Here is a 24,758-nt window from a genome sequence, read left to right on the forward strand (position 1 = left end):
ATTTCTCCCTTTGCACCTCTCTTTTCATTGCAGTTCTGAAACCCAGAATTGATTTTTATTTCTAGAATTGCATCCATTATTGGGCATGTGTTGAAATACCAGTAGTATCAAAATAAAACAAAAAAGGTCTTAATTGCAAATAATTGAGGAGTGCTGATTAAAAAGCCCTTTCCTAAATCCCGTCCACAGTGAAGTTGGTGTGGTTTTCCCCCAGCCCAGTTTTGTTTGTGCCAGGGCTGTTCTAGAAAGCCAGCTGATAAATTCCCCCTTGCCCTTCCCCCATACTCTTCTACCGGGTCCTCAACCCCACGCCAGTTTTGGACACAAGCCCTTTGCTGCTATAATGGGAAAGGAGCTCTTACCCAAGTTTTGGTGTCAGGTTAGTGCAAAGGTTAGAAATAGCCAGGTCACACTGGCTGAAAAGAACTGTGGGTCACTGTGGTCAGGCCCTGCTGGCACTTGCCCTTGTAAACCCCGAGTAGAGGAAAGAACTGCCACCTTAGAGGAATGGATGCCCCTGAGGCAGAAACCTCATTTTAATCTTCAGATTGCATACTGGTAAACTTTTGGGAAGAAAAAGGCACTCATAATGTACCTCTATTGTGCTGGCAAAGCGTCTGGTATTGTTTGGGGCTCGCTTTCATAAGGGCACTGTTAGAAGCCATCATAAGATTATCCTGAAACCCTTTAATTGTTTAAAGCTCTGCATGGGTGAGGAAGAATTTTGCTCTGGAGCTTGTATTGTCTTCGTTTCATCTGTACCTCCTCTCCTGCCACTTTTTCTAAAAGGAGGTACTAAGCCAATCAGTGTGCTCCATGATGCCTGCCTTTCCCTATTGATTGTCCCCACCATTTATGCACCTTTTGTTACTCATTTCAGAAAGATTTCCGAGTACAGGAACTCCCACTGGCTCGTATTAAGAAGATTATGAAACTGGATGAAGATGTGAAGGTAAATTCACATTCATTTTTATTATTTATATTGAAGCTAAATTGGGTAGTTACTGCTCATATCCCTAGAGCTCAAAGTTTAATTAAACAAAAATGAATATATTGTTATTGTCTGTTGCTTTTTTATTTGGTTCCTCATAAAATTGTTAAATGAGCGGAAATTGAACAATTTTAGTTATTACATGGTGCTTCCCTGAAAATTAGGGTATCCTGTTTTCTAGATGTTGAAAAGATGCTGAGTGCTCTTTGAATCACTCCGTTCTTTTCAGCATGTAGTGTGAACATGTAGCATCAAATCAACAGAACGATGCCATGTTCTGAGCATCTTGTTACAATCTCATTTGTTGGGCTGAATCTAAGAAATGTTTGATGATGATACTGCATCTGTGAGTTGTTTTATACAAATAATACTTATGAGAGCGTTGGTTTGGAGATGGCCTTTACTGTGTTCCTAGAAGTCCACCACCCAGTACAAGTGTCTCAGAAAAAGAGCCACTGTCTTTCCTTACCAGTCAGAAGTAATAGTCTCTTGTATTTGTAGAGAGAGCTAACAGGTCACAGCAGTTTTCCCTTCCACTAACTCACTTCCTCCTCATGGCAACCCTGTGGGCTTGATAGAGTAAGAATTACTAGTTTCTCTGAGAAAAGCTGTCACCAATTATAATTAACTTTAGAAGGACAAACTAAATGTTTATAAATTAAAGATCAAAGGCATATTACCAGATAAACCTGGAGTAAAAAAAAAGAATTATTACTTTCGTTTTATACATAGAAAATAGACAAAAAGGTCAGAGTGACTCGCCCAGAATTGGAGAACCAATCCCAATACTCATCTTCTGCTTTCTTAGCTCCAGAGCTCTTCCCACGGCCCCGTCCTGTGCAGACCACCTCACCAAGGGTCGGAACCTGTCTGACCAAGAGTTTATTGCAGTACTTGGACAGTTGCTATGCTTCAGGCCCTGTGCTGGGTGCTTTTACACATAGCATTATCTCACGTGATTCCCACAACCACCCTGGAAGGTTGTCCTCTTTTTCAGTATGGGAAAAGTGAAGCCCAGAAGGATGGGAAGCCAGAGATTTCACCTAAATCCATTGACTCTCAAACTCATTGTGTTACCCATATTTTCTCTCCTTGGATTATACCACTTACTGACTTGAGGCCCTGGGCAAGTTCTTGCTTCACCTCTCCTAAACCCTAGTTTCTCCAAAAGGCTATCATGAGAGTAAGAAAGTACGTGGTAGGCGCTGGATAAATACTCTTTCTCCCTCTTCCCTTCTACCTGCTTTGTGCCTACTTGTGGGTTTATTTTACCTTGGAATCTCTTGAGGCTACCACCTTCTCATTTTCCATTTCTTGCCCCATAGTCCAGTGGCAGGACGTGAGGTAAGGGACAACTGACTGGTTTGAATGACTTGCCAGTGACTGACAGGGAGGGCCTCCGTCTGTTGCAGATGATCAGTGCAGAAGCCCCTGTGCTCTTTGCCAAGGCAGCCCAGATTTTTATCACAGAGCTGACTCTTCGAGCCTGGATCCACACAGAGGATAACAAGCGCCGGACTCTCCAGGTAATTCTGTGGACTGACATTGGGAAAACTGGGCAAGCAACTGCCTTTGCCTGCCTCTCCTGCATGGATGGCTTTGGACCAAAGATTCTTCTGCCTGAGGCCCCTGTCAAGCTGATGTGTGTAGCTGGTGCCTTCCTCTGCCGTTGGGAGGCAGGCATATCTTAATCCATGATAGTATTTCCCCACCAGGAGTTTATTTTATTTCAATTAATTTAGTTACTTTTAAAGATTTTATTTATTTACTCTTGGAAAGAGAAGGAGAGGCAGAGAAACATTCATGTAAGAGAGTAACATCAATCTCCCTGTCTGCCCCAACTGGGGACCAGGCCTGCAACCCAGGCATGTGTCCCAGCTGGGCATCTAACCGGCAGCCTTCCGCCTTGTGGGACAGCACCCAACCCACCGAGCCACGCTGGACAGAGCAGCCCGACCAAGACTTTAATTTCCAGCTCTGCCATGGGTTTCACAACTCAGTGATGGAACTGTTCATTTGGTGCGCCCTCACTACAAACGGAGGTTAAAGTGCTATTTACCTGTTTATTCTAATCCAGGAAGTCAACATTTATATTGGATGAAGACCCCTTGGTCATTGGCTCTAGAGGCTCTCCTTTCAACAGCCAGGCCCTAGCTCCTGAGGGAAAGGTTTCCCAGACAAAAGAGGAAGGGTGTGACTGATACAAGAGAGTGACAATATTTTAATAAGAGAGCTGAGAAAGTACGGTACTTTGCTGTGTACATTGCGCACTTTTTTGCCCACATTTTTGAGGGAAAAATAAGGATGCGCATTATACATGGTTAATACCTAAAATACCATGAATCTGTTCTAGTGTTTTGTAATTATTTGTTACATAAAATGTCTTATACCATAATATGTTCAAAAATAAATGCTAAAATTCCTTTATAATACAAAAAGCGTCTAAATATAAATAAATAAATAATTGAATTAAAATTTTTTAATGAAAGATTTTTTTCCTGAAAGTTTGTGCCAAAAACATGGGTGCACATTATATACAGGAGCGCATTATATGTGGCAAAATATGGTAAATTATATTTTCTCTTCATTTCCCCTTACCTCCAAAGTGAAAAATGCATGTATATATTCATTTATTCTACACATATTTATTAAACACCCACAGTGCGCTGAGCACTGTTTTAGGTTCTGGGGATTAATACACAAAACACAAAAATCCTTACCCCTGGGAACCCTACATTCCAGTGCAGGTAGACATTGAGAACTTACTTCATGTGGCCTTGAAGGAAGTCTGCAGATCTACAGAGCCAGTTAAAGTCACCTTAAAGATCAATTAAGATTAAAAAATAAAATGGGCAACACACTTGAATGGGCACTTCAAAAAAGATTCCAAATGACCAGTAAACATGAAAAGGTGCATAACATCGTTTGTCACTTGGGAAATACAAATTAAAACCAGTGAGATACTGGTTTATGCCTGTGGAATGGCTAAAGTTTTTTAAAAAACTGACAACACCAAGTGTTGGTGAGGAAGTGGACAGAACTCATTACTGCTGGTGAGAATGTAAAGTGGTACAGTCACTTTGGAATACTATTTGGCACCTTCTAGTAAAGTTAAACACATCCATACTCTCTTACTCAGCCATTCTGTTCTTAGTTACACTCTCAAAAGTGTGGGCATTCTTGTATAAAAATGTTCATACCCAACAAATGAGCGCATCAATAAGTGGAACGAGAAGTCAGTGTCTCTGTGCCTCCCTCCCTCTCTCCCTCTGAAGTCAATAAATTTAAAAATGTATATTCATACCAACCTTATTTATGATAGCCCAAAACTCAGAACAGCCCAAATATTCAAGATAGGAATATTTTTTAAAAATTGATATATTCCATCCTGACCCATGTGGCTCAGTTGCTTGGGCATTGTCCCACAAAGCAAAAGCGAAAGGTTGCTGATTCGATTCCTGGTCAGGGCACGTGCCTGGGTTGCAAGTTCAGTCCCTGATTAGAGCATGCATGAGAGGCAGCCAGTCGACGTTTCTCAAATAGATGTTTCTCTCCTCTTTCTCCCTCCCTTCCCCTCTCTCTAAAACTAAGCAAATAAAATCTTGAAAAAATAAAATAAAAAATTCATATACTCATAAAAGGAATTACTGTTCAACAATAAAAGAAACGATTTATACAACAACATGGACGCATCTCAAAAATACTATGTCAAGCAAAGGAAACTAAAGAAAAAAATGACACAGCATATGATATCGTATTCTGTCCATGGTGACAGAAATCAGAACTGTGGTGTTTCAGATTGGGGGTGTGGGTAGTTGCCTGGGAAGGGATACAAGGGAACTTTTTATATTCTTATAAGAGAATACTCGTATAAGAGAAGTTCCCAGATAGCTGCCTGGGTGTATTATATTTATTAAAATTCATCCAGCTGTGTACTTAAGATTTCTGTATTTTACTGTATATGAGTAATAATTCAGTAAAATGTTGGCACTTAAAAAGGCAAAATAAAAATGTTAAAAAGACCAATTTAAATATATTTAAGTCTCCAAAATACTGCAGAACACTTTGGTGTATGTTTGGAGGTGATGATTCTTTCTCCCCTCACCCCCCCACCCCTGCATTCCATCCTTAGATGAGCTGTTTAGATAACTTTGAGTGGGTGACATCATCAAGAATGTGATACTATATCGTACAATCTAAATAAGTAGCAGCTTTAAGGCGTGCCCTGCTTCGGTAGGATGGGTTTATCATCAAGCTGGTGGTTGGCAAGAATGGTGGACTAGAGTTTTGCATTTCAGTGGCATGGGGCCATCACAGAGACTAGGCAAGGAAAAAACAGAAAATTTCCATCCCCTCCTCTTTAGTCTGATGAGTCACCTTCTCTGAAGATGCGATATGTAGAGGCTGCTGAGGATTTCTGTTAGTGAGTTGACATTTGAAAGAAACTTCAAACATAAGCAAAGTTTATAGTGAACACCTGTATACTCATCACCCGGATCTGACCATTAAAATTTTACTTGTTTTATCCCTGTATCTATCCGTCTGTCCTTCAAGTCATCTATTTTTAAATGATTGTCAAAGTTTACTTTTCCCTAAGTACTTGAACGTGCGTATCATTCACTAGAGTTCACTCTTTTTTCCTGTTTTTTTCTTTTTCTTTAAAATGTTTATATAGTGTTAGTATGTTGGTTTTTAGTAAAAAAAAAAAAAAAATCCTTTATTATTTGAAGGAAGGGAGCGTATGTTTATATCACATTAAACAAGATTTAAACCACGGATTTAACATTACAATTTTGAATTCCAAAATAAAAATTACAGTAGTACAGATCAGTTACTAGAAAATAGTGCAGAAAGTTATTGAATTAGGATTTCAGCCAGGAGATTCAAAATAGATTTTAACTACTTTTGAACCAAAGAGGCAAAATATTATTTAGTGCCTTAAAAATGTTATTAGAGTGAACGATAGCCTAACCTTGCTAACACATAGTGACCAGAACCCTGCCCCTTGAGGTTGCTAGATCTGTGCAGTTTTAGCTGGAGGACCATGATTTAACTACCTTGGGGAGGACCTTGGGGCAGAATCCAGCAGAGGCAGTAATAGTTAGAGGCTCGAGTATCTGGTTTGTGGAGCACGAGTTGCAGGTAGCTCTATTTTGTCAACTTGGTAGATGTCTTGCCGGCAGGTCTGATCATTTGAGTTTGTGAGAGTTTGGCTGTGTTTATTTCAGCTATAGACTTGGCCATGGGTACTTAGTTTGGCTTAGAAGTCATCGTCTTATCTTACTTGTAACTTGGAGGGTATAAAGCCAGGTGAACTAGTTTCTCCCCAGGCTAATTTTTCACCTTGCTTTTCTTTGTTACAGAGGAATGATATCGCCATGGCAATTACAAAATTTGATCAGTTTGACTTTCTCATCGATATTGTTCCAAGAGATGAACTAAAACCGCCAAAGCGTCAGGTGAGCTGGGAAGGCGTTGCTGCTACTGCTGACTGAAGAGTACCTTGCATACATGGGTGTCAGATAACACCCCCTTTCCTCTCTCAGCACAAGTCATTGCTATTTCTTTTGCTTCTCCTTCTCTAGACCAGATCCATCTTTAACATCTCCTTCTGTTACTCATTTATGGATACTTTTAACTCAGTGCTGCCGAGGTGGTATTTCAGTGAAAATAGGCAGTGAAAATGAAAGACTTTAGTTATAAACAGTAAAGTGAAGCTCATTTCAAGGTATTCTAGGAAGCCTATCAGAGTTCTTCATCTGGGATGGGTGAACATGCTCAGTGAGTTACAGATCTTAGATTTTCAAGAACCAGCCTCTCTGTGCACACAGTGGTGTCTGGAATGAGTGGACTTGGGTTTTCTCCTACTCTTGATTGTGGTTCTCTATATAGTGCTCTGGCTACACAGTAGAATTACCTGCTAGGCTTTAAAAAAGTACCAGTGCCCAGGCTCCACACCACACCAGCCGAATCAGAACCTGAGAGGGGGAGGCCCTGGCATCGGGGCTTTTTAAAGCTCCCAGATGCTTTTAATGTGCAACCAAATTTGAGAACCACCACTTAAGCCGTTTTCTAAGCAGTCACGGGAAAGAATGTGAACGTCTGTCTGCCTTTCCCTTGCTTCTGCCTGCCCGTCTCCAAAGGTCACACCAGTTATTTTTTTCAGCACTTTGAGCATAAAGCTCTTAATTGCGATTGTAATAGACCCCTCTCCTGAATAACTCATTGTCTCAGGCACACAGATTGCATGACTCACCAGGTGTAGTGGAGACACTTGGGGAACAGTGGCAGAGTCTGGCAGGAGCCAAGCTGGGCCCTGATCTGCTTGCTTTGTTTTGTTAATAAAATTTTAAGTGGTTTTAATGAATTGTTTCATAGTACATTATCCTTAGAAACAGAATCATTCTGTGATTCCCATGCTGTCTCATGTTAATAACCAGTCAGAAAGTGTAGGAGAAGTGGGCGTCTTAAAGGACATTTGTAATCCTGACCCTTTGGATTAGCAAGCCCTCTGTCACCTCCTTACTAAAGCAGGGAGCCTCACTGCATCTCCGTTCTTTCTGGGCAGTCTTTGCTACTGTAAACATCCTTGACTGGAAGCTGTAAGGTGTTCAGAAGAGCTTTCAGTCGGATGTTTACAGCGGCAGGCTGCCACGGTCGTCCCTGGCTGCGCATCGCCTCTGAAACATTGCAGGTTAGTGCCTGTGGACTCAATTCCTCCTCTTGGGGTGCATCCCTCCTCTCTGAGAAGTCACTCCGACAAGAACTCAGACCACTTCTCTTCCTGCAAAACAAATGATACGACACACACGCTCTCCTTGTTGGAATTTGTTTCAGGAGCCCCCTTCAGAAACAAGGGGGTGAGATCTCTGACAAAATCAGGCCTGGCTCCTGCTCCTTGTGCTGACTCCTGCTTGTTCTCTGTGAGCTGCCTGTTGAACCAGTTGGCTGAAGAGATGGGTCGTGTCCTGTCCCTTCCTCCGAAGTCCTCCGTACTTGGCTCTCTTAGGGTGTCAGAAAGCTCCTTGTTCCATCCTACCCTGACTCAGAATGCAATGATCCATTTCTTTAAAGTGTGTCTGGCTGCAGCAGCTCCTTGCTGTCTGGATTCAGTTCTTTGTAGGTGTTCAAGCCATTGATTGGCATCCTATATTCGGGACAGCTGCTGCCTGGCCTTTGAAAGGTTGAGATTGCTGAAAAGTGGTGTGAAGTTCTAAGGCACTTTTAATCTTCTGTGGACATGAAGTTTTCCCAAGCTCCAAACTGGCTGGCACCTCCTTAAGTCCTTAAAGCACCCATTCTCCAAAATTCACCCTTTCTGAAGGAGGCAGCAGTTCACTCTTGCTACTGAAGCAACTGCTTTTTCCAGTCTGGGGCTGGCTGCACTGCGCTATAGTGATGGCCCTAGGAGGTGATGCAGCTCATTCTCTGGCTGTGTTAGTCAGTCTCCACTTCTGAACACATTTCGAGAGCGAGCCCTCTGGGTGGGGAGGCCATTGCCAAAGCTGGGCAAGTGCCCCATTCTGGATTGATCCAGGCATTCCAAGGTTGTTCTAGCACTTGGGATGACGTTCCCCTGCTGGAGAAAGGAACTAGCTACAAGTGTCGAGTTGGGGATCTAAGGCCCTTGGCTTCTCAGAGGTGCTTGGGAATTTCTCTTGTTCTTCGGAGAAGAAAGTAAAAACTGTTTGAAAGCAGAAGGTAGTTGAGGCCTGACTTCTAGCCCACTAAAGCTATGAGTTGAAAGTTCCTGCCCATTAAAATACCATTTTCTCTTCACCCATTTCTTTAAACCAAGCATAATCATTCCCTTGCTAGCTTGACCTCCATTGGCCGAATGAGTCTTCGTAATGCTGAAGAACCTTAGGTCTGCCTCCTCCCATTTCAGTGACTTGAGAACAGTCATGCCCTCCTCACAGCACAGATCTAAGCGCTCTGTGTGACAGTGTCCTGGATGCTGCCTGGTTCATAAACAAGTTAGCAGGCTACAGCAGGCAGCATGGGAGGGTCTCTTACAGCTTTCGGCAAGGGACGTTTTGGCTTCTGAAAGGGGTATTTAAAGGGTTTGCTTTTTTTTTTTTTTTTTTAAGATTTTATTTGTTTACTTCTAGAGAGAATGAAAGGGAGGGAGAAAGACAGAGAGAGAAATCCCATCAATGTGTGAGAGATACCTGGCCCGCAACCTAGGCATGTGCCCCAACTGGGAACTGAACCTGTGACCTTTCTGTTCACAGGCCAGGGCTAAAGGGCTTGCTTTTTGACAAAGAAGACCATATTCATTTGTAGATCAGCTGCAGTCAGGGATAACTGGATACAGAGCAATCACAGGTCAGGGCTTAGAAATGCCAGTGTCTTCCTACCCCTTGACTCGGGTGGGGGTGGGATGGCTCTCAGTTCTCTATACCTTCCCATCACCCAAGAGCCTTTTCAAGTTAGGTCTGGGCTTTAGTGATGATGTTTTTCATAAAGTAGGAAGGGAGATCTCAATGGATAACATTGAACTCTTTTTCAGGAGCTTTGAAAAAGTGCAGTTCCTTGGCTAAGGAGGCTGTTTTATCCCTGCCATAGCCAAGATCTAGTTGGCAAGACTGACCTTTATTTACAATGGCAAGAAGTTGGAGTTGCATTGGAGGTGACATCGTCTCAGTCAAGTTGTTCTGGGAGCTGAGACCTAGATGAAAATAAAAGGGACCCCCTCATCTGCCTCAGCCTGATCGCATTTAGGGCTCAGACCCTTTGGGTCTGAAGTACAAAATGCATTAGCCTAAAAAGTTGGTAAATGTTTGGGCACTAGCATAGAAACCCAGCAGGTCTCAAGTGCTGCCTCGGCTGGGTAGACGCCCATCGGGGAACTTGGTCATGCAGAGACCCAAGTTTCTGAGAGGCAAGATATCAGCAGGCCTAGTTTTAGTATCTGGGGCCCCCTAGTCACCAGGCAAACAAAATAACACCCAGCCCTGTTCCACAGGGGACATGGGCTTCTGCCCGCACTAGACCACAAGATCCTAGAGGCAGCAAAGAGAGTGTAGGGACTCCTTTTCTTTTAGTAATAGCTGTTGTGTTTGAGAGACTTTGTTCTTCTATCAACTTGAGTTTAAAAAGAAGTACAGGCATACCTCAGATATTGGGGGTTTGGCCCTATACCACCACGTCCTGGAGTATTTCCAGGCATCCTGGAGATACTGCAGGTTTGATTACAGGCCACCATAATAAAGCAAGTATCTCAGTAAAGTGAGTTGTAATCTTTTTGCTGGTGGAGGGTCTTGTCTTCGGTGTGTTTAAAAAACCTGAACACCTGGAAGCACAATAAAGTGAAGTACAGTAAAACATGTGCCTGTATTTTCCTGTCTCTACCGCTCTGCCTGGCTCTATAAATCCATTCTCGTTCAGCAGGTGCTTATTGGGTGCCTATAAGGGAATGAATAGTTGGGGCAGTGGAGAGCAAGAGAGAGCTCGGCTTTGCCCTCATGGGGCTTCCATTCTACCAGGGAACTTAGTGACTTTGACAAGCAAGGACAAAAATGTAATGAGGAAAGGACTAGAACACAGATTGCAGCCCCTAACCTAATGAGGGGTGAGGTCAATATCAACTTGTAAATGTCACTTGCGGGAGCTTTGAGGCAGGCCTCGGGGTCTCTATACCTTGAAGAAGTGTCTTTTCCTCTTTCCTTGAACCTGGCAAATTTAGTCCAGAACAAGGGAGTGAGTAAATTTAGCTGTTTTTTTTTTTTTTTTTTTTTTTTTCTCAGCCAGCCCAAGTTGTATGTTTCTGTTGTTTTTGTTGTCCCAGGCAGGGTCACCGTGTGTCACAGGGCCCTCCGGAGCAGATGCCGATGTCTGTCAGTGGTCAGGGGCCGGCCGACCCTGGACCCTCAGGCTCTAACCATGCCGTAGTGTGTGTAAACATCCTACACTCTCAGCTGTGAGCTCAAGGTGGCTGGGAGAGGGTTGTTTACTCCTTCTGCCATGGAAAACGTCAGCTGAAGAAGGAACAGTCTCTTCACCGGGCAGACCGGACAGAATGTGACCTCCCTAGTCAGCCAAGGCGGCACCCCAGCGGAGAGCTGTCCCTCAGGCCCCCTGGGTTGCGCTTCTGTGGCTAAGTACAACCAGAACCAGATGTGACACTGGATAGATGTGGCCCTCAGTGGCCACTGAGCTCTCGACGTGCTGTGAAAAGCTGGGCACTTAACTACTAAAATTTCAACCCATGAAAAAAGTCTCTTGCCCCTCTTCCCTGCTCAGTCTCTCCTGAGGGGGTGGGAACAAAATAAGGAGAGTGCTGCCTACTTGGGAGATTGGGAACCGGCCAGAGAGCACGGCGTTTGGGTAGCATCTTCCAGTGCTCGCAGTCAGCACTGTCCTCGGGTCGCAGCCCTGACGGCGTTCACTGACAAGCACTGCTGGTGCGCAGCTTCTAGTAACAGTAATTATTTGCCCGTTTGTAACTCATCACGTGATGGGTGATAACTTTTCTCTTTGGAAAATTGGCTGTGTGTTTTGTGAAGTCTATGGAATCTGTTATTTGAGTTTGATTTAGCACAACTGGTCTCTTTGAATTCCACTTCCCCTTGGCTTCAAATGTGGAGAGCTCAGCATTCAGCAGGCAACTGCACAGAGCCCATTGGGGGGAAGAATGGAAATTCACTCTGGCGGCTGCTGAGTCTGTTCTTTTCCTCTTACCTGCCTCTCCTTCTCCCCACAGGAGGAGGTGCGCCAGTCTGTGACTCCTGCCGAGCCCGTCCAGTACTACTTCACGCTGGCTCAGCAGCCCACCGCCGTCCAAGTCCAGGGGCAGCAGCAAGGCCAGCAGACCACCAGCTCCACCACCACCATTCAGCCCGGGCAGATCATCATTGCACAGCCTCAGCAGGGCCAGGTCTGTGTGCTGCAGAGGGGGCCTGCCCAGCAAGATAGGACTCCTAGGTTTGGGATGGTGAAAGCTTGACCAGGGCAGAGAGGTGCTCGGAACCTTACAGAGCACTGGATTTAAAGTCTGGAGACCTGAGTGCTCCCCCAGACTCAGCTGCTGAGGTGACATGACACCCTAATCTCTCTGGACCCTGGTTTTCTTATGGGTCAAATGAGGGAAGGGTAGTGGACAAGATGTTCTTCATGACCCTCATGAGCTAAAACATTTGTGAAGGGAGAACTGTACAGCGCCCCCGTGAGGAGTAGCGGCATCTCTGTAGAAGATGTTTAAAGTGGACTCCACACCTGCTGTCTGTGTGCCTGCACCAGAACTGGAATTTGTATCCATAAGGGGGAATCGGGCCTGCACACTCTCCCGCCCTGCCCCCCATCACTGCTCTGTCCTGCCATAGTTGTGTCACGTGACCGTCTCTCTTTACAGCAGCCATCCGAAGGCCGTCACTCCCCAGTGCAGTTGCTGGGAGAGCGGTCACATCACGTTTGCTGGGGATCGGGAGAGGCTGCGGAGGACTCTGCTCTCTTACCTCTGAATCCAGATTGCCTGTCAGTCATTAATTTTTTTAGTTATCAAACACTGGTCATCCTCTGTGGGTGAAGTCCTGTGCTCTGTGTTGGGGGCACAGGCATGAATAAAACAGTCTCTGTCTTTAGGAATTCACAGTCTAGTTGGGGCTACAAATACTTAAAGAGTACACTGCCGTGTGGGAAGTGTACGATACTCTTGGGACTGTGTAGAGGGTGTTGTGGGAGCACATCAGAAGGGTTACCTAACAAAGATGTGAGGAGGGTAGTGGAAGAGGGTGTCAGAGAAGCCTCCTAAGGAAATAATACGAGTTTTCGAGGGAATCGTGGAAACGAAAGAGGGGAAGGAGGGCTTTCCCGTGAGAGGGCTCAGCACAAGCAGAGGTTGGAGGTGAGAGGGTGCAGCACAGGGAACGTGCAGGCCAGGCTGGTGAGACAGGCAGAGGACACAGCCTGGGGCATTCTAGTAAGGAGCTGGGTTTGCCTAGAAGAAAAGAATTGGAGCGTTGGTAGATTTAAATATAATTATGATTTTAGAATTTATTCCCTGCTCATTTTTTTATCCATATAACAAATCTATTAAGTGCTTGGTCTTTGCCAGACACCATGCTCAACAGGAGGGGTATAAAGGGGATTGCTGCCCAGTCCCTGCCTCAGGGAGCTCACTGCACCATGGTGCCTGCTGGACCTTCTTTGGCTCTTGCTTGTGCCTCTGCAGTGGTGAGAGCTTGACGTGCCAAAGGCTTTGCCCCTTCCCAGAGTGAACTTTGAGGGAGTCTCCTAAGGGCTGGCTCCAAATGGTTGATCATCCTACGACCCTCATGGTTATTGTACCCCAACAACAGGGCACATCATACGTGACTTGATAGCTGCCAGGCTAACTCAACCCCTCGTTTTCCTGAAAGGACTTAGAAATAGTTTGGAAATCCTCCCAGGAAAATTAAGTTGGTAGAATACAGTGATGAGTTGGCAGTATGCATTTTCTTTTTTTCCTGGTGAGTGACAATTTCATCTATTCTCTTCTCTCCCACTCTGGGCTTTCTCAGCTTGGAGCTGATAAGGCTTGTGTGGGTGGTCCAGTGGGTCAGTCCCAGCATCTCCCAACTGTTGTTTCACTGTCTCACTGGCCCGGGGTGGCCTTGTGCTGCGTGACAGCCCCCTGGACCTCTGTAGCAGTGGCTGTTTCAAGTTGAGCGCAGACAGCCTTTGCAGGGGAGGACACACACTAAAGTTGGAAGGAAAGCATAACTTGGTAAAGCGAATCCTGTGTTTTCTGTCATAAATCGGTCCCTTTTATTCCTGGAGGCTTGGGGAATAGGCCGAGTGGAGAATTGCAGGGCGAGAACAAGTGTTCCCTGTTGTCCTAGCCCACTGCATGCGTTTTTACATGGGTCTCTCTGTCGTCTTTCTTTCCCATCCCCCTCCAGTTTACAGTAATTTCTCCTTAGCTTGTAGTCCCTTGAAGCTCCTATGTAGTTCCCAGGCCACATCCCTTCCCTTGTAACTTTAGGTGCTAACAGACCTGGGCAGTCAGAAGTAAAGAGCATTAGAAGAGCAGTATTGACGGAAGCCCATGAGCCCCCCAGGGCCTCTTGTTGAAGAGGGGAGACAGCATATCCAAATCGGGTTTAGGGGCATAGGTATAGTGTGCATTTGTTTGTTTGTTTGTTTATATTCCTCACCTGAGGATATGTTTATTGATTTTTGATGGGATGGGCTGGGGGTGGTGGGAGGAGACATCAATGGGAGAGAGAAACATCAGTCGGTTGCCTCCTGTGCGCACCCTGACCAGAGATCAAACCCACAACCTGGGTATGTGCCCTGACTGGGAATTGAACCTGCAACCTTTTGGTGTATGGGACGATGCTCCAACCAACTGAACCACCTGGCCAGGGCTACAGGTGTACTTTGAAAGGCTCTACCCTCTTCACCACCACCATCCCCTACCCCACCAGCACCAGATGACCGTATGTTATAAAGGTCACATCTGGGGTAGAGTTTTGAGATTTGAAGAAAGGATTGACCTTTTTGACAGTTTAAGTCTTTACAGTCTCTCAAAGGAGTAAGTTTCATAGGATTACAGTCCAGTAAATGTGTGTGAAAGACACAGAATCTGCAAAACTGTATACATTAGACAGAATTTCTTAAATCTGAGCTTCCTGTTTTTCAAAAGTTAAAATTCATACTTTATTAAATTCTGTTACTTAAGGGTAGCCTCAGTTAGGGTCCAGATGTCAACCCCATGCGGTGCCCAGTGCACTCACCTGTCTGCCTCTCCCCTGGAAGCTGTGCTGCGAGCCTTAGCTGCCGGGCGGCGGGCGGGGGCTGCAGCCGCTCCTCTGCTCCAGTGGGGGTGAAAACCAGTGTGCACTTAATTCTCCCTCCTGTGTTTTGCCAGCCTGATGAGGAGCTCAGGATTCTGAGTTCAGTAGATTCATACTGACCCCATTCTCCTTTTAGTTTGCCCTCCAAATTCACCTGCTCCAGACTTGACTCTGGCCATTTCTCAAGTGAACTGTCATGGTTGCTTTTGACTCTTTTGTACTGTATGCACCTGACCATCATTGACGTGCTATGAAAAGTTGCAACATTTGAAGCATAGAGATGTTTTGGGTCTGGGCAAATAATATGTACTACAATCCTAAAAATCAGGCTTTTTCATCTTTATTTTGGTGAGTGACTTTCACAGTGCTTTAAGCCCAAAGGACTCGGTAGGTTGAGTACTGTTATCGGTGTCGGGGTGAGTTCGGGCGTTCGTGGAGAGGGTTTGCTCCTGGTTAACCACTGGTTACTAACCCCGTGGTTAGCCTACTGACCGGAGCCACAGCTCCGTCAGCTTTCTTGTGACTCTTCTTTCCAGACCACACCAGTGACCATGCAGGTTGGAGAAGGTCAGCAGGTGCAGATTGTCCAGGCCCAGCCGCAGGGTCAAGCCCAGCAGGCCCAGAGCGGCACTGGACAGACCATGCAGGTGATGCAGCAGATCATCACGAACACAGGAGAGATCCAGCAGATCCCGGTAAGGCCTGCCCTGCCCTGCCTCGAGGTCTGCACGGCCCTCTGCTCAACCTTGTAACAGAAAGCACCTAAAGATTTTCTATCTCTGTGTATGTGTGTATGTATCTGTGTATATCTTTTATGTATATAACACACACATACATACATACATACATACATTTTCTTAACCTGTATTCCCATTACCTCAGACCACAGGTTGCTTTACTGTACGCTCACTGCTTTCCTTCAACCCGGGTTCAAGCTCACCACTATGGGGCAGCTCCTTTTAATTTCCCCTCACTCCATCTGTGCAGAGAAATCATTGTAACCACTCCTCCATGCCAAGGCCCAAAGGCCCTGTGAGGCAGTCCTGTCTTTTGATTAGCAGAGAATAGGAGGGAGGTATATAGGGAAGGCCATAAATACACTTGTTGCATATTCATGAGGCGGTTCCCAGCGGAGCCTGCAGCAAAGTGTATTTTTGGCTTTCATTTAACTTATCCATTCCTCCACTGTGGACTGCAGCTTCCTGTGTGCCTTGGGGGATTTCATTTCTTAGATTTGTACTTGTTCTTTTGTTAAAAATGTTCTTGTCTTAACACGTGCCATCTATACATTGGTCATTTTGTCAACAAAAAATGTAGAAAGTGAGTGACATGCAGCAGCCCTTCTGTTTCCTGCCCCTTACCCTTCCTATTGTGAATGCCATGTAGTCAGGGCTAGAAATTCACTTGGACTTGATAAGCACTTCCTCTCTGAAAAACGCTTGAAAAGTATCCTCAACTCTGTTTTTGTAACTGTTCTTGTTAAGGTAACAGAGTAATAGGCCAGAAAAAACCTTAGGAAAGTGGAGTGTGTCTGTGTCTGTGTCTGTGCCTATCACTTTCTGTCTCATCTCTCTCTCTCTCTCTCTCTCTCTCACATACACACACACACACCATCAGTTCCAGGTGCCTTGCCTCACTTTTTCAGCCACCAACCCCCAGACCTCTCTCTTGAATGATTTTCACTCATGTGGAGGCTCCACAACAAATTCATTTCAGCCAGAGATGAGTTCCCACTTTGCAGTAACTTCAGCTCGAGTGTTTTTAGCCCTGTGGAGCACAGGGCTTTAGCACAGAGGGTTTGTTGTAGAATTCAGGGCCTGGTCTTCATTGTTCTCACATAGGAGTCTGCACTTCTAAACTCCTCAGCGTGCTTGCAGTAGTGATGACCTTCAGGAAGGAAACTTTGTTTCTCTTTTGAAAGCCCAAGGGGTACACTTATTTGCTCTGCAGTTAATATAAAAAAGCTGTGAGGATCCCCAGACTGAGCCTTGCGGAGGACTGAGAGATATCACCAGATATCTAAATCGAAGCCTAAAAGAAGAGCCTCTTCTAAGAACTGCTTGGAACTGTTTGGCTCACAGCTTTTCATTCACATCTGAGTTTCTGCAAAGAGCTCTTCCCAGCCAGGAAATGGAAAACCCCTGTGGCCGGCAGTAAACCTTCCCCCGTTCCTGGGATGAGGCTTCCGTCTCTTACCTCCTGTGTCTTGGCTCAGTTCTGGTGACCCCTGGAACCGGCCCCCTAGCCTCAGCACTGAGCTCTCCTGAGCCCCCCACCCAGTTGCCTTCAGCCCAAGCATCTTAGCAATGTCGCCTGGGAGCCGCATCATGGGACTGAGGTAGGGAGGCGAGGCTCGACCCTCATGGCTTCCCAGCAGCTTCTCTCGGCATAGTCTCAGGAAGTGAAAGACAGGGGGTCACGACATTGTGCCCTGTCTCCTTTGACTAGATTCTTCACAGGTTTCGGTTTTGTGGCTCTCTCCATCTTGCTTTAAGCAGACAATTCTGGAATGGTCTACCAGAACTCCAGCATTACTCTTTCTTGGTGGCTCCAGTCCTCTTTGAGGCTGGCAGTTTCAGAGGAGCAGTTTGATTGAACGCTGCACACAGGAGTGCAGCTTCCTCCTAGTAGTGTTTGCCTCGTGGAAGCGCAGTTCCCTTCAGTGGCACTAGCTGTTGAAGGGGAACATTAGCCGCAAGAAGCCCACCCTCACAGCAAAGGCAGACCGGGCAGCCACAGAGAGAGAAACCAGATTTGCTGGTCTGCTGGAGCCTGTCTCGTCCCCCGCATCCCTCGGTGTGAATGTCTGCAGGCTCCTCTGCTGACTCTTGTCTCTGCTGCGCCACAGTTCCTCTTGCATTGTAGCCGTAGCCGCCTTGGTCCTTTCTTCACCCCACACTCAGGGCACTAAAACTTTCATGGCACGCTGGAGCGTTAAGAGCCTGAGTTAAGGCTTTTAGCACACAATTAAATGCAGCATGTGGTATTATTGTATTATCTGAGGCTTAATCTTAAGCATGAGGGACTTGAAGGGCATTTTTGTAGCTTTGGTTTCCCATGATGGGTTTTTCTGTGAAAGGTTTATTGATTCAGCTTCCCCTTGGGAGGTGTTTGGCCAGAAGCTAGTGCTGAACACTAAGGATCCTAAAAGTCCCACAGACCCCCCCACTGGTCCTGGCTGCTGGGGACAGATATCATAAAGCGGGTCAGCTTTTTCTTCCAAGATGTGCAGCATGGAGTTGGGCAGTTCTGGGGCTGTGGTGCGGAGTGACGGCCATCTGCTCTGTGCTCCTGGCGGACACTGGGACTTCTCTCCGTATTAGATCAGCCATTCTGGGAACCGGGGTGGAGCGTGTGGAGAGGAGGGGAGAAAGGCCTGCACCTGGCTACGAACGTCCTGATAATGCTAGACAGCCTTTAGGGAAAAACCCTAAGATGAACTGAGCAAACAGCGGAGAGCCAAACAAAGGTGACAGGATTCTCAGGAAATTTTCAAAGTCCATTCAGGGAACATAGCCTCTTTTGTGTTGTATGACTTGTGGGGCAGGGGTGTGATGGTTTTGCTGGACCTCTGTTAAAAAGGGCCTTTCCCGGGTAGACTTCTTTGGAGGGCTCAGTGGAACAGGGGACATGAAAAGCTTGCCTGAAGTTGCACTCAATCTCCTGTGGTCTTTTCGTCCCTGCCCCTGCCCTAGGTGCAGCTGAACACTGGCCAGCTGCAGTATATTCGCTTAGCCCAGCCTGTATCAGGCACCCAAGTTGTGCAGGGACAGATCCAGACGCTTGCCACCAATGCTCAGCAGGTACGTGCCTCAGAGACTCAGGGCTTGAGTTGGGGACCAACCAGGCTCCTGGCTGGAAAGGGGTGCTCAGCACACAACTCCCTCTTGCCATGTTATCTGTCAGCAAGTCTCCTCCACACCCTGCGTATTTATTGTGCACCCCAAGGCACAGGTGGGGTTTTTGGAAGACTATTTAAAGTGTCTCTGTCACCATGTTATGGAGGGACAAAGAAGTGCAAGGCAGGGAAGTGTCCAGGATACTTGGAGAAAGCCCGATGTTTCTGCGTGCACATGTCTGACCAGAAGAAGCACTTTGACAGACTGCCTCATTGTCAGGCAGAGTTTCCATCTTTAAAACTGAACAGCTGTGTGCTCTGGCATCTCCTCTACCCTTTGGAAAGCTAACTTAGATTTTTTTTAAAAATATTTTATTTATTTTTAGACAGAGGGGAAGGGAGGGAGAAAGAGAGGGAGAGAAACGTCAATGTATGGTTGCCCCTCGAGTGCCCCCTGCTGGGGACCTGGCCCACAACACAGGCATTTGCCCTGACTGGGAATCGAACCAGCGACTCTTTGGTTTGCAGGCTGGCGCTCAATCCACTGAGCCACACCAGTCAGGGCAGCTTACTTAGATTTTATACTCACCTCCTCGGGCATCTTTAACCAGTGATTGCCCCCTCGTCTTCTCTCGTGTCCTAGGATATTGAAGGCTGTGAGCCCCAGATGCTGAGGGGCTGCCTCCCTGGGCTTGGGGGTTGGAGAATGTGGCATTGTTTGTAGAGGAATGGGGTGCTGGTCAAGGGGAGGCATTGTTAATGGATTCTTTTGCCTCAGGCCCCAAAAAAGCAGCAATCGTTTAAGAGCTGAATCTGTCTGGCCCAGTTGCATTTCTGGTGATGTATCTATTGACAGTAGTGACAGAGCTGAGTTTGTAGAGCAGGTCTCCAAAGATCTTGTTTGGGAAGATGGGAGGAATGAGCCAAAAGTAAGGCTTCTGAGTTCCCTGTAAGTTTCTGGGATCCTGAAAGGCTCACAGAAGGACTTGGCTTTTCCCTAATTTCCTCCGTGCTCACTGACATGGAATCAGAGCTCAAGACTGGTCACACCTTCGGGTACCTCCCCCTCCCCCTTTAAAAAAAAAAACTTGTAAGATTCTAACTGGGATCCAAAAAACTTTCTGTGGCCTGGGGGTGGGAGGAAATGAAAACCAACAGTTTTTGGTGTTTTCCCAGATGTCAGATTTGGAACCGGAAACTAAAGCCAGAGAGTGGGGAGAGTTGGGTACACCGCGGGGGTGGGGGCGCTGTAAGGAGAGTGCTGGAGGGCAGAGCCTGTGTGACACAAATTGTGGTCGTGACAGCTGGCACTTCGTAGGTGCTCAGTAAATATTTTTTGAATGAATGCTGAATAAACAGTGTGTAAATGGCATTTAAAGTTAAATGAAACTTTGTTTTCAGCTGCTGTAAAGATCAGTCCTGCTGGCCACAAGGCACAGTTAACCTCATCCATGAGGAATATTTTCTGTTTGTCTCAGGGTCATTCATTTATTCTGCAGACATTTCTTGAATACTTAATTTGCACTAGGCGTGGCTTAGCTCCTGCTTTCGTGCAGCTATAGACTGGTATGGGGAGAAAGACCCGAAACAGGAACAACAGGAAGAGTCCTTTATGAAGCCCTTTCACACCTGTCCCCTTCTTGATCTGCATAGCCTCCTGGGTAGGCCGGATGGGTTGTTTTTGGCTGTAGTGAGGACACCTGAGAGGACAGTCTTTACCTTGCAGGTTGGCTGTACTGATTCCAGGAGGTGGTGCACAGAGGCCATTACCGGTCTCTTGGACACACTCGGGCACACCCGAGCATGCTTCCATCTTCTTCCTAGTCTGCCAAGCTGTTCCACACTGGCATTGTAGGATGCATTTCTGCATGTCAGCAAATTTCTTTTCAAGTCCACACCTAAGGTTTTATGTGCACGTGATAAATGTTTTCCTTGCTTCCTCCCCCACCCCTCCCGTCTTGGCCCAGAGGGCTGCACGTGGCCACCATCGGAAAAACTACTTCATAGGTTTGCCACAAAGGATTCCAGGGCCAAGGCCACCTGCTCGCCAGGGTGTTTCATATTCCAGTCAGATAATCTGGGTGATACGGGTTTGGTTTGGAGCCCACCTTCCAAGAGTGAAAGGGACCACTCACTACTTTGCCCAGTGGTTTGCAAACTGTCTTCACTGGTGAAAGACTCTTAGGGCTTCTGCCTGAACAGTAAATGTTATGCCCTCTCCTGTCAGTACCTAGGAGCTTGGTGTGTATTTGATTTGAGTCTCAGGCCCCAGAAACACCTTGGGGATGGGGGTAGAAAGTGGCTGTTAATACTACATGCTCCGGGATCCTCTATACGGTGTCAACTCTGAGTAGCCTTCAGTGCTAGGGGGTGGGCAGGGACCCTTGTCTCACTTGATCTTGGTGGCCTGCTCCTGGGTGGTAGGCTGGTGAGCCAGGCCCTGCGGCTGACCTGCCTGCTCTGCTGTCTTGATTCCTACAGATCACACAGACCGAGGTCCAGCAAGGACAGCAGCAGTTCAGCCAGTTCACAGATGGACAGGTAGGACATCCAGCTGGGGCGGGGGCCAGGGGTGAGGAGTTGGGGGCTGGGGGTTAGTGGGTGACATCTGTGAGTTTGGATGGTTAGGGTAGCTGTCCTGTCTTCTGTTAACAACGAGTAGACAGAAATTGTTAAAAACAAGTACAGTCTTTAAATCATCCTGTCCTTTAGGTTTATAGACTTGCGGGAGCTGAACATAATCTTAGACATTGTCTAGCCCAAATCCCCAGTTTACAGATGAGTAAACCGAGCCCTAGAAATGGGAAATGCGTTGTTCATGCTCACTCAGCTGTTTATTGCAGAACCAGGACTAGAACACAGGTCTCCTTTTTCTTCTCTAGGACTAGTTTTTTTCCTAAGCCATGTTGCTTTTTAATAGCATGGATCTTTTGGAATGCAGAGAACATGGGACCTCTAAGCCTCTCTCGGTGCCTGGAATTCAGTAATTCTAAACCCACACGAGGACAGAACCTTCCCTGTTCCCTCGGCCTTCCCCTCATACTCTGGTCCCAGATAGCCCTGCAGACATGATGGGACGACGCCCCAGGCTCGTGTTCTCTGCTGCCCGAGGGAGGGGAGCAGAGAACATCTCCCACCTCTGCCGGCACCAGGCACTAGGCTCACATGCCAGGGCTTCTGGGGCCAGGGTCTTGGCTTTTGGTTTCTTCTGGGGACACCTGATAAACCAAATATCCAGTTGACCCTAACCTCCCGAAGTGGCTCTGTGAGCATCTGCCTCACCCCTCACAAGTCTTGGCTGTAGGAAGTGTTTAATCCCAGGTGACCTCCTCAGCAGGGCCCACGTAGGAGATGCAGGGTCAGTGTAGCCTCCACCTGAGCCAGATGTTCCAAGGAGAGGAGGAGAGGGGGTGATCCTACTGCCCTTGCCAGTGAGGATTACTGAGAGTTGGGGAAATGCTGACTTCCAAGCTGCTGGTACAGTGGTTCGAATTGCTTGTGTTTGTCACAGAGGAACAGCGTGCAGCAAGCTCGAGGCTCTGAGCTAACGGGAGAGGCAGAGCCCAGAGAAGTGAAAGCCACAGGAAATGCAACTCCCTGCACCTCTTCCCCGCCCACTACACACACCCCCTCACACCCTGCTGGTGCCTCCTGTGTCTGCTGCTCCCAACCCCAGCAGAGCTCCACATCCCCTCCTCCCTCTGACGCCTTGCAGTGGGTGGTGGTTGAAGTATCTGGGGCCCCCAACCAACTCGAGGCCCATAGGGAGCTGCATGCCCCTCTCCCAGGGGTGACCTCACTCTCTCCTCTCCACCCCTCGCAGCAGCTCTACCAGATCCAGCAAGTCACCATGCCCGCCGGCCAGGACCTCGCCCAGCCCATGTTCATCCAGTCAGCCAACCAGCCCTCCGACGGGCAGGCCCCCCAGGTGACCGGAGACTGAGGGCATGAGCTGGCAAGGCCAAGGACACCCAACACAATTTTTGCCATACAGCCCCAGGCAAGGGGCACAGCGTCCCTCCCCAGAGGACCCGCCGACCTCAGCACCTCCTGCAGGCTAGGACACTGGTGCGCTGCACCCCACGCCTGGGGCCGAGATTCTCCAACAGAAAGATGCAATATTTTTTATTTCCTCCTTTTCCATTTTTTTCTCCAAGGAATCGATATTTCAATATGTTGTGTGTCCAATGCTATGAAATGAAAATATTAAATAACATATTTATGGCATTTCTTGAAGAGTGTGGTTGAAGAAATATTTGTCTTCCTTTTTTTGGTTCTTACCGCCACTTCTTTTTAGGAGTGTGTTATCTCCTGACTCTTGGAACTGGCTGCTGCCCCCGGGGTCTTCCACCTTGTTCTGTCTTCAGATTAAATTAAGTGAATGTGTGTAGCTTCCTTTTCATTGGTGTCTGCTCACCTCGTCTCGCTCTTGCTCCAGAGCTCTGTGCATTTGCATCCGGAGGCCGAGGAAAACGTTCCTTGCGTGTAGGAGATGAGCTCATCTGTCCTGGAGAGTGAGTGGGCGGTTCCACTCCCCCAACCTGCTCTCCCAGGGGCCCAAGGAGACCAGAACTCTGCGTTTACCACCACCCCCACCCCGTATTTTATTTCTTAAACGCATTAAAATTGTGCTAGTCTCCTTTGCTGCATGGACTTCAAACCGCATAACATGCAATAAACCTCATTTTAGATAGTTTAGAGTCTGAGTTTCTATCTGGAAGCATTCGTGGGACTGCTTTGCTTGGGAAAGCCTTGGAAAGGTTGGTTTGCCCTCAGGTTGGGTGTGTGTGAAGGAGGGGGACCCCTGTGAAAGAAAGCTAAGGAAAACTTACTCTGTGTATCCGATTCAAACTGAGGTCTTCAGCTGATTTTAAAAATGAAATTCAGTAGGATCGTTTTGCTTCTCAGAGGTCCCTGCCTGCCTGCCTTACTCCTGGGCTACCACTGTGGGCAAGATTCGGTTGTGTCCTGTTTGGCTGAGGGTCAAGAGAGCATCATCTGTCTTTGAGAAAGCCGACTCTATCCTTCAACCAGGGACCCGGATAAATCCCCCTCTTCCCCGCCCTGGCACAACTTTGAGTTGCCCACTGTGGCTGTACCCTGTAGCATCTGCCATGGAGGGCAGCCCAGACCCCTTGTCCAACAGCAGGTCACGAGAGGTCTACAGCCAGGGCCTGTATCCTGCTAATGAAACGAGAATAGAAAGAGCATTCTACTTCATTGACCACAGAGGCCAATAGCGAGCCGTCTTCCTTACCCTCACCACGCCATGCTTTCAACTAGAACGAGGCCCGTTGTGTGGGAAGGTCAGAGAACTGGGTGCCAGGAGAAGTGGGTGTTCATTTCTTCTCTGACAGCAATACACCATAAAATCTTGGGCAGCTCCCTGTTTTGGGGGGGGGGGCTATCTGAAGGTGTGAGGTGGGGGTGGGGAGGAGTCTTTAATGTTAGATGATTTCAGGTCTGACCCGGTGCCTTTATAAATTCCCTGCTGGCAGCCATGGCAAGTACTTGGACATCTGTGTCATCCATTTCATTCTCAGTCACTTACTGAAGAGTACTTCGCCATTGAAAACATACATAATGAAATAGAGTATGACAGGGTAGAATTAGGAAGAACATAATTGAGTAGGAAATCAGAATCATAGAAAACATACTCTGGCTGTAAAGAGCTGCTACGTAGTTGTTAGAATTGGGTTTCATCTCTCATCCTGGGCTTCTGGGCCACCAAAGCAAAAGACCCGGAACCGGGTAAGATTCATACCATGAAAGGAAGGAAAAATAATACTCTTGCAAAAGCAAAGATTTTCTAGTTTCAAGGTTTGGGATATAGGGCCACCTCTCTGGTGTCATCAGCGGGGTGGGGCAGTACTATCACCGTGGGGAGTCAGTCTTCCCCAGTGAGAAAGTCTGGGGCAACCCCATGGGCGTCTGATTGCCAAATTCAGTGCCTCCACTCCCATCCTGGACTTTTCTCTCAAGGCCGCTCGCTGGCCTTGCCCACTGTGGTAGCCAAACACATGCTGCATGCCTAGCTCCATGAGCAAATACAAGAGGAGAGTAAAGAGGGGAGAGGCATGGAAGAGGCCCTGGCCTCAGAGAGAAGACAAGCTCAGCTGGTCATTTCCTGGCTAACCCACGTCGAGGCCAC

At 47.1% G+C, this 24,758-nt stretch overlaps 1 protein-coding gene across 9 annotated transcripts in view; it reads left to right on the forward strand.

The window, feature by feature from the left end:
* The window catches only part of NFYC (nuclear transcription factor Y subunit gamma), a 63,657-nt gene extending 40,357 nt beyond the window's left edge, over positions 1 to 23,300 (forward strand). For 8 of the 9 annotated variants that reach the window (XM_045190886.2, XM_024554639.3, XM_053920046.1 and 5 more), the window contains 8 exons: positions 881 to 952; positions 2,404 to 2,517; positions 6,355 to 6,450; positions 11,697 to 11,870; positions 15,306 to 15,464; positions 18,465 to 18,572; positions 21,089 to 21,148; positions 22,119 to 23,300. In XM_045190886.2, the coding sequence (XP_045046821.1) occupies positions 881 to 952; positions 2,404 to 2,517; positions 6,355 to 6,450; positions 11,697 to 11,870; positions 15,306 to 15,464; positions 18,465 to 18,572; positions 21,089 to 21,148; positions 22,119 to 22,550 (1,215 nt within the window). In that variant the 3' untranslated portion in view covers positions 22,551 to 23,300. The remainder of the gene's footprint in view (positions 1 to 880; positions 953 to 2,403; positions 2,518 to 6,354; positions 6,451 to 11,696; positions 11,871 to 15,305; positions 15,465 to 18,464; positions 18,573 to 21,088; positions 21,149 to 22,118) is intronic. The other variant, XM_045190891.3, reaches the window with a different exon arrangement.
* The last annotated feature ends 1,458 nt before the right edge of the window (positions 23,301 to 24,758 follow it).

Source organism: Desmodus rotundus, chromosome 3, assembly GCF_022682495.2.
Source record: "Desmodus rotundus isolate HL8 chromosome 3, HLdesRot8A.1, whole genome shotgun sequence".
NCBI lineage: Eukaryota > Metazoa > Chordata > Mammalia > Chiroptera > Phyllostomidae > Desmodus > Desmodus rotundus.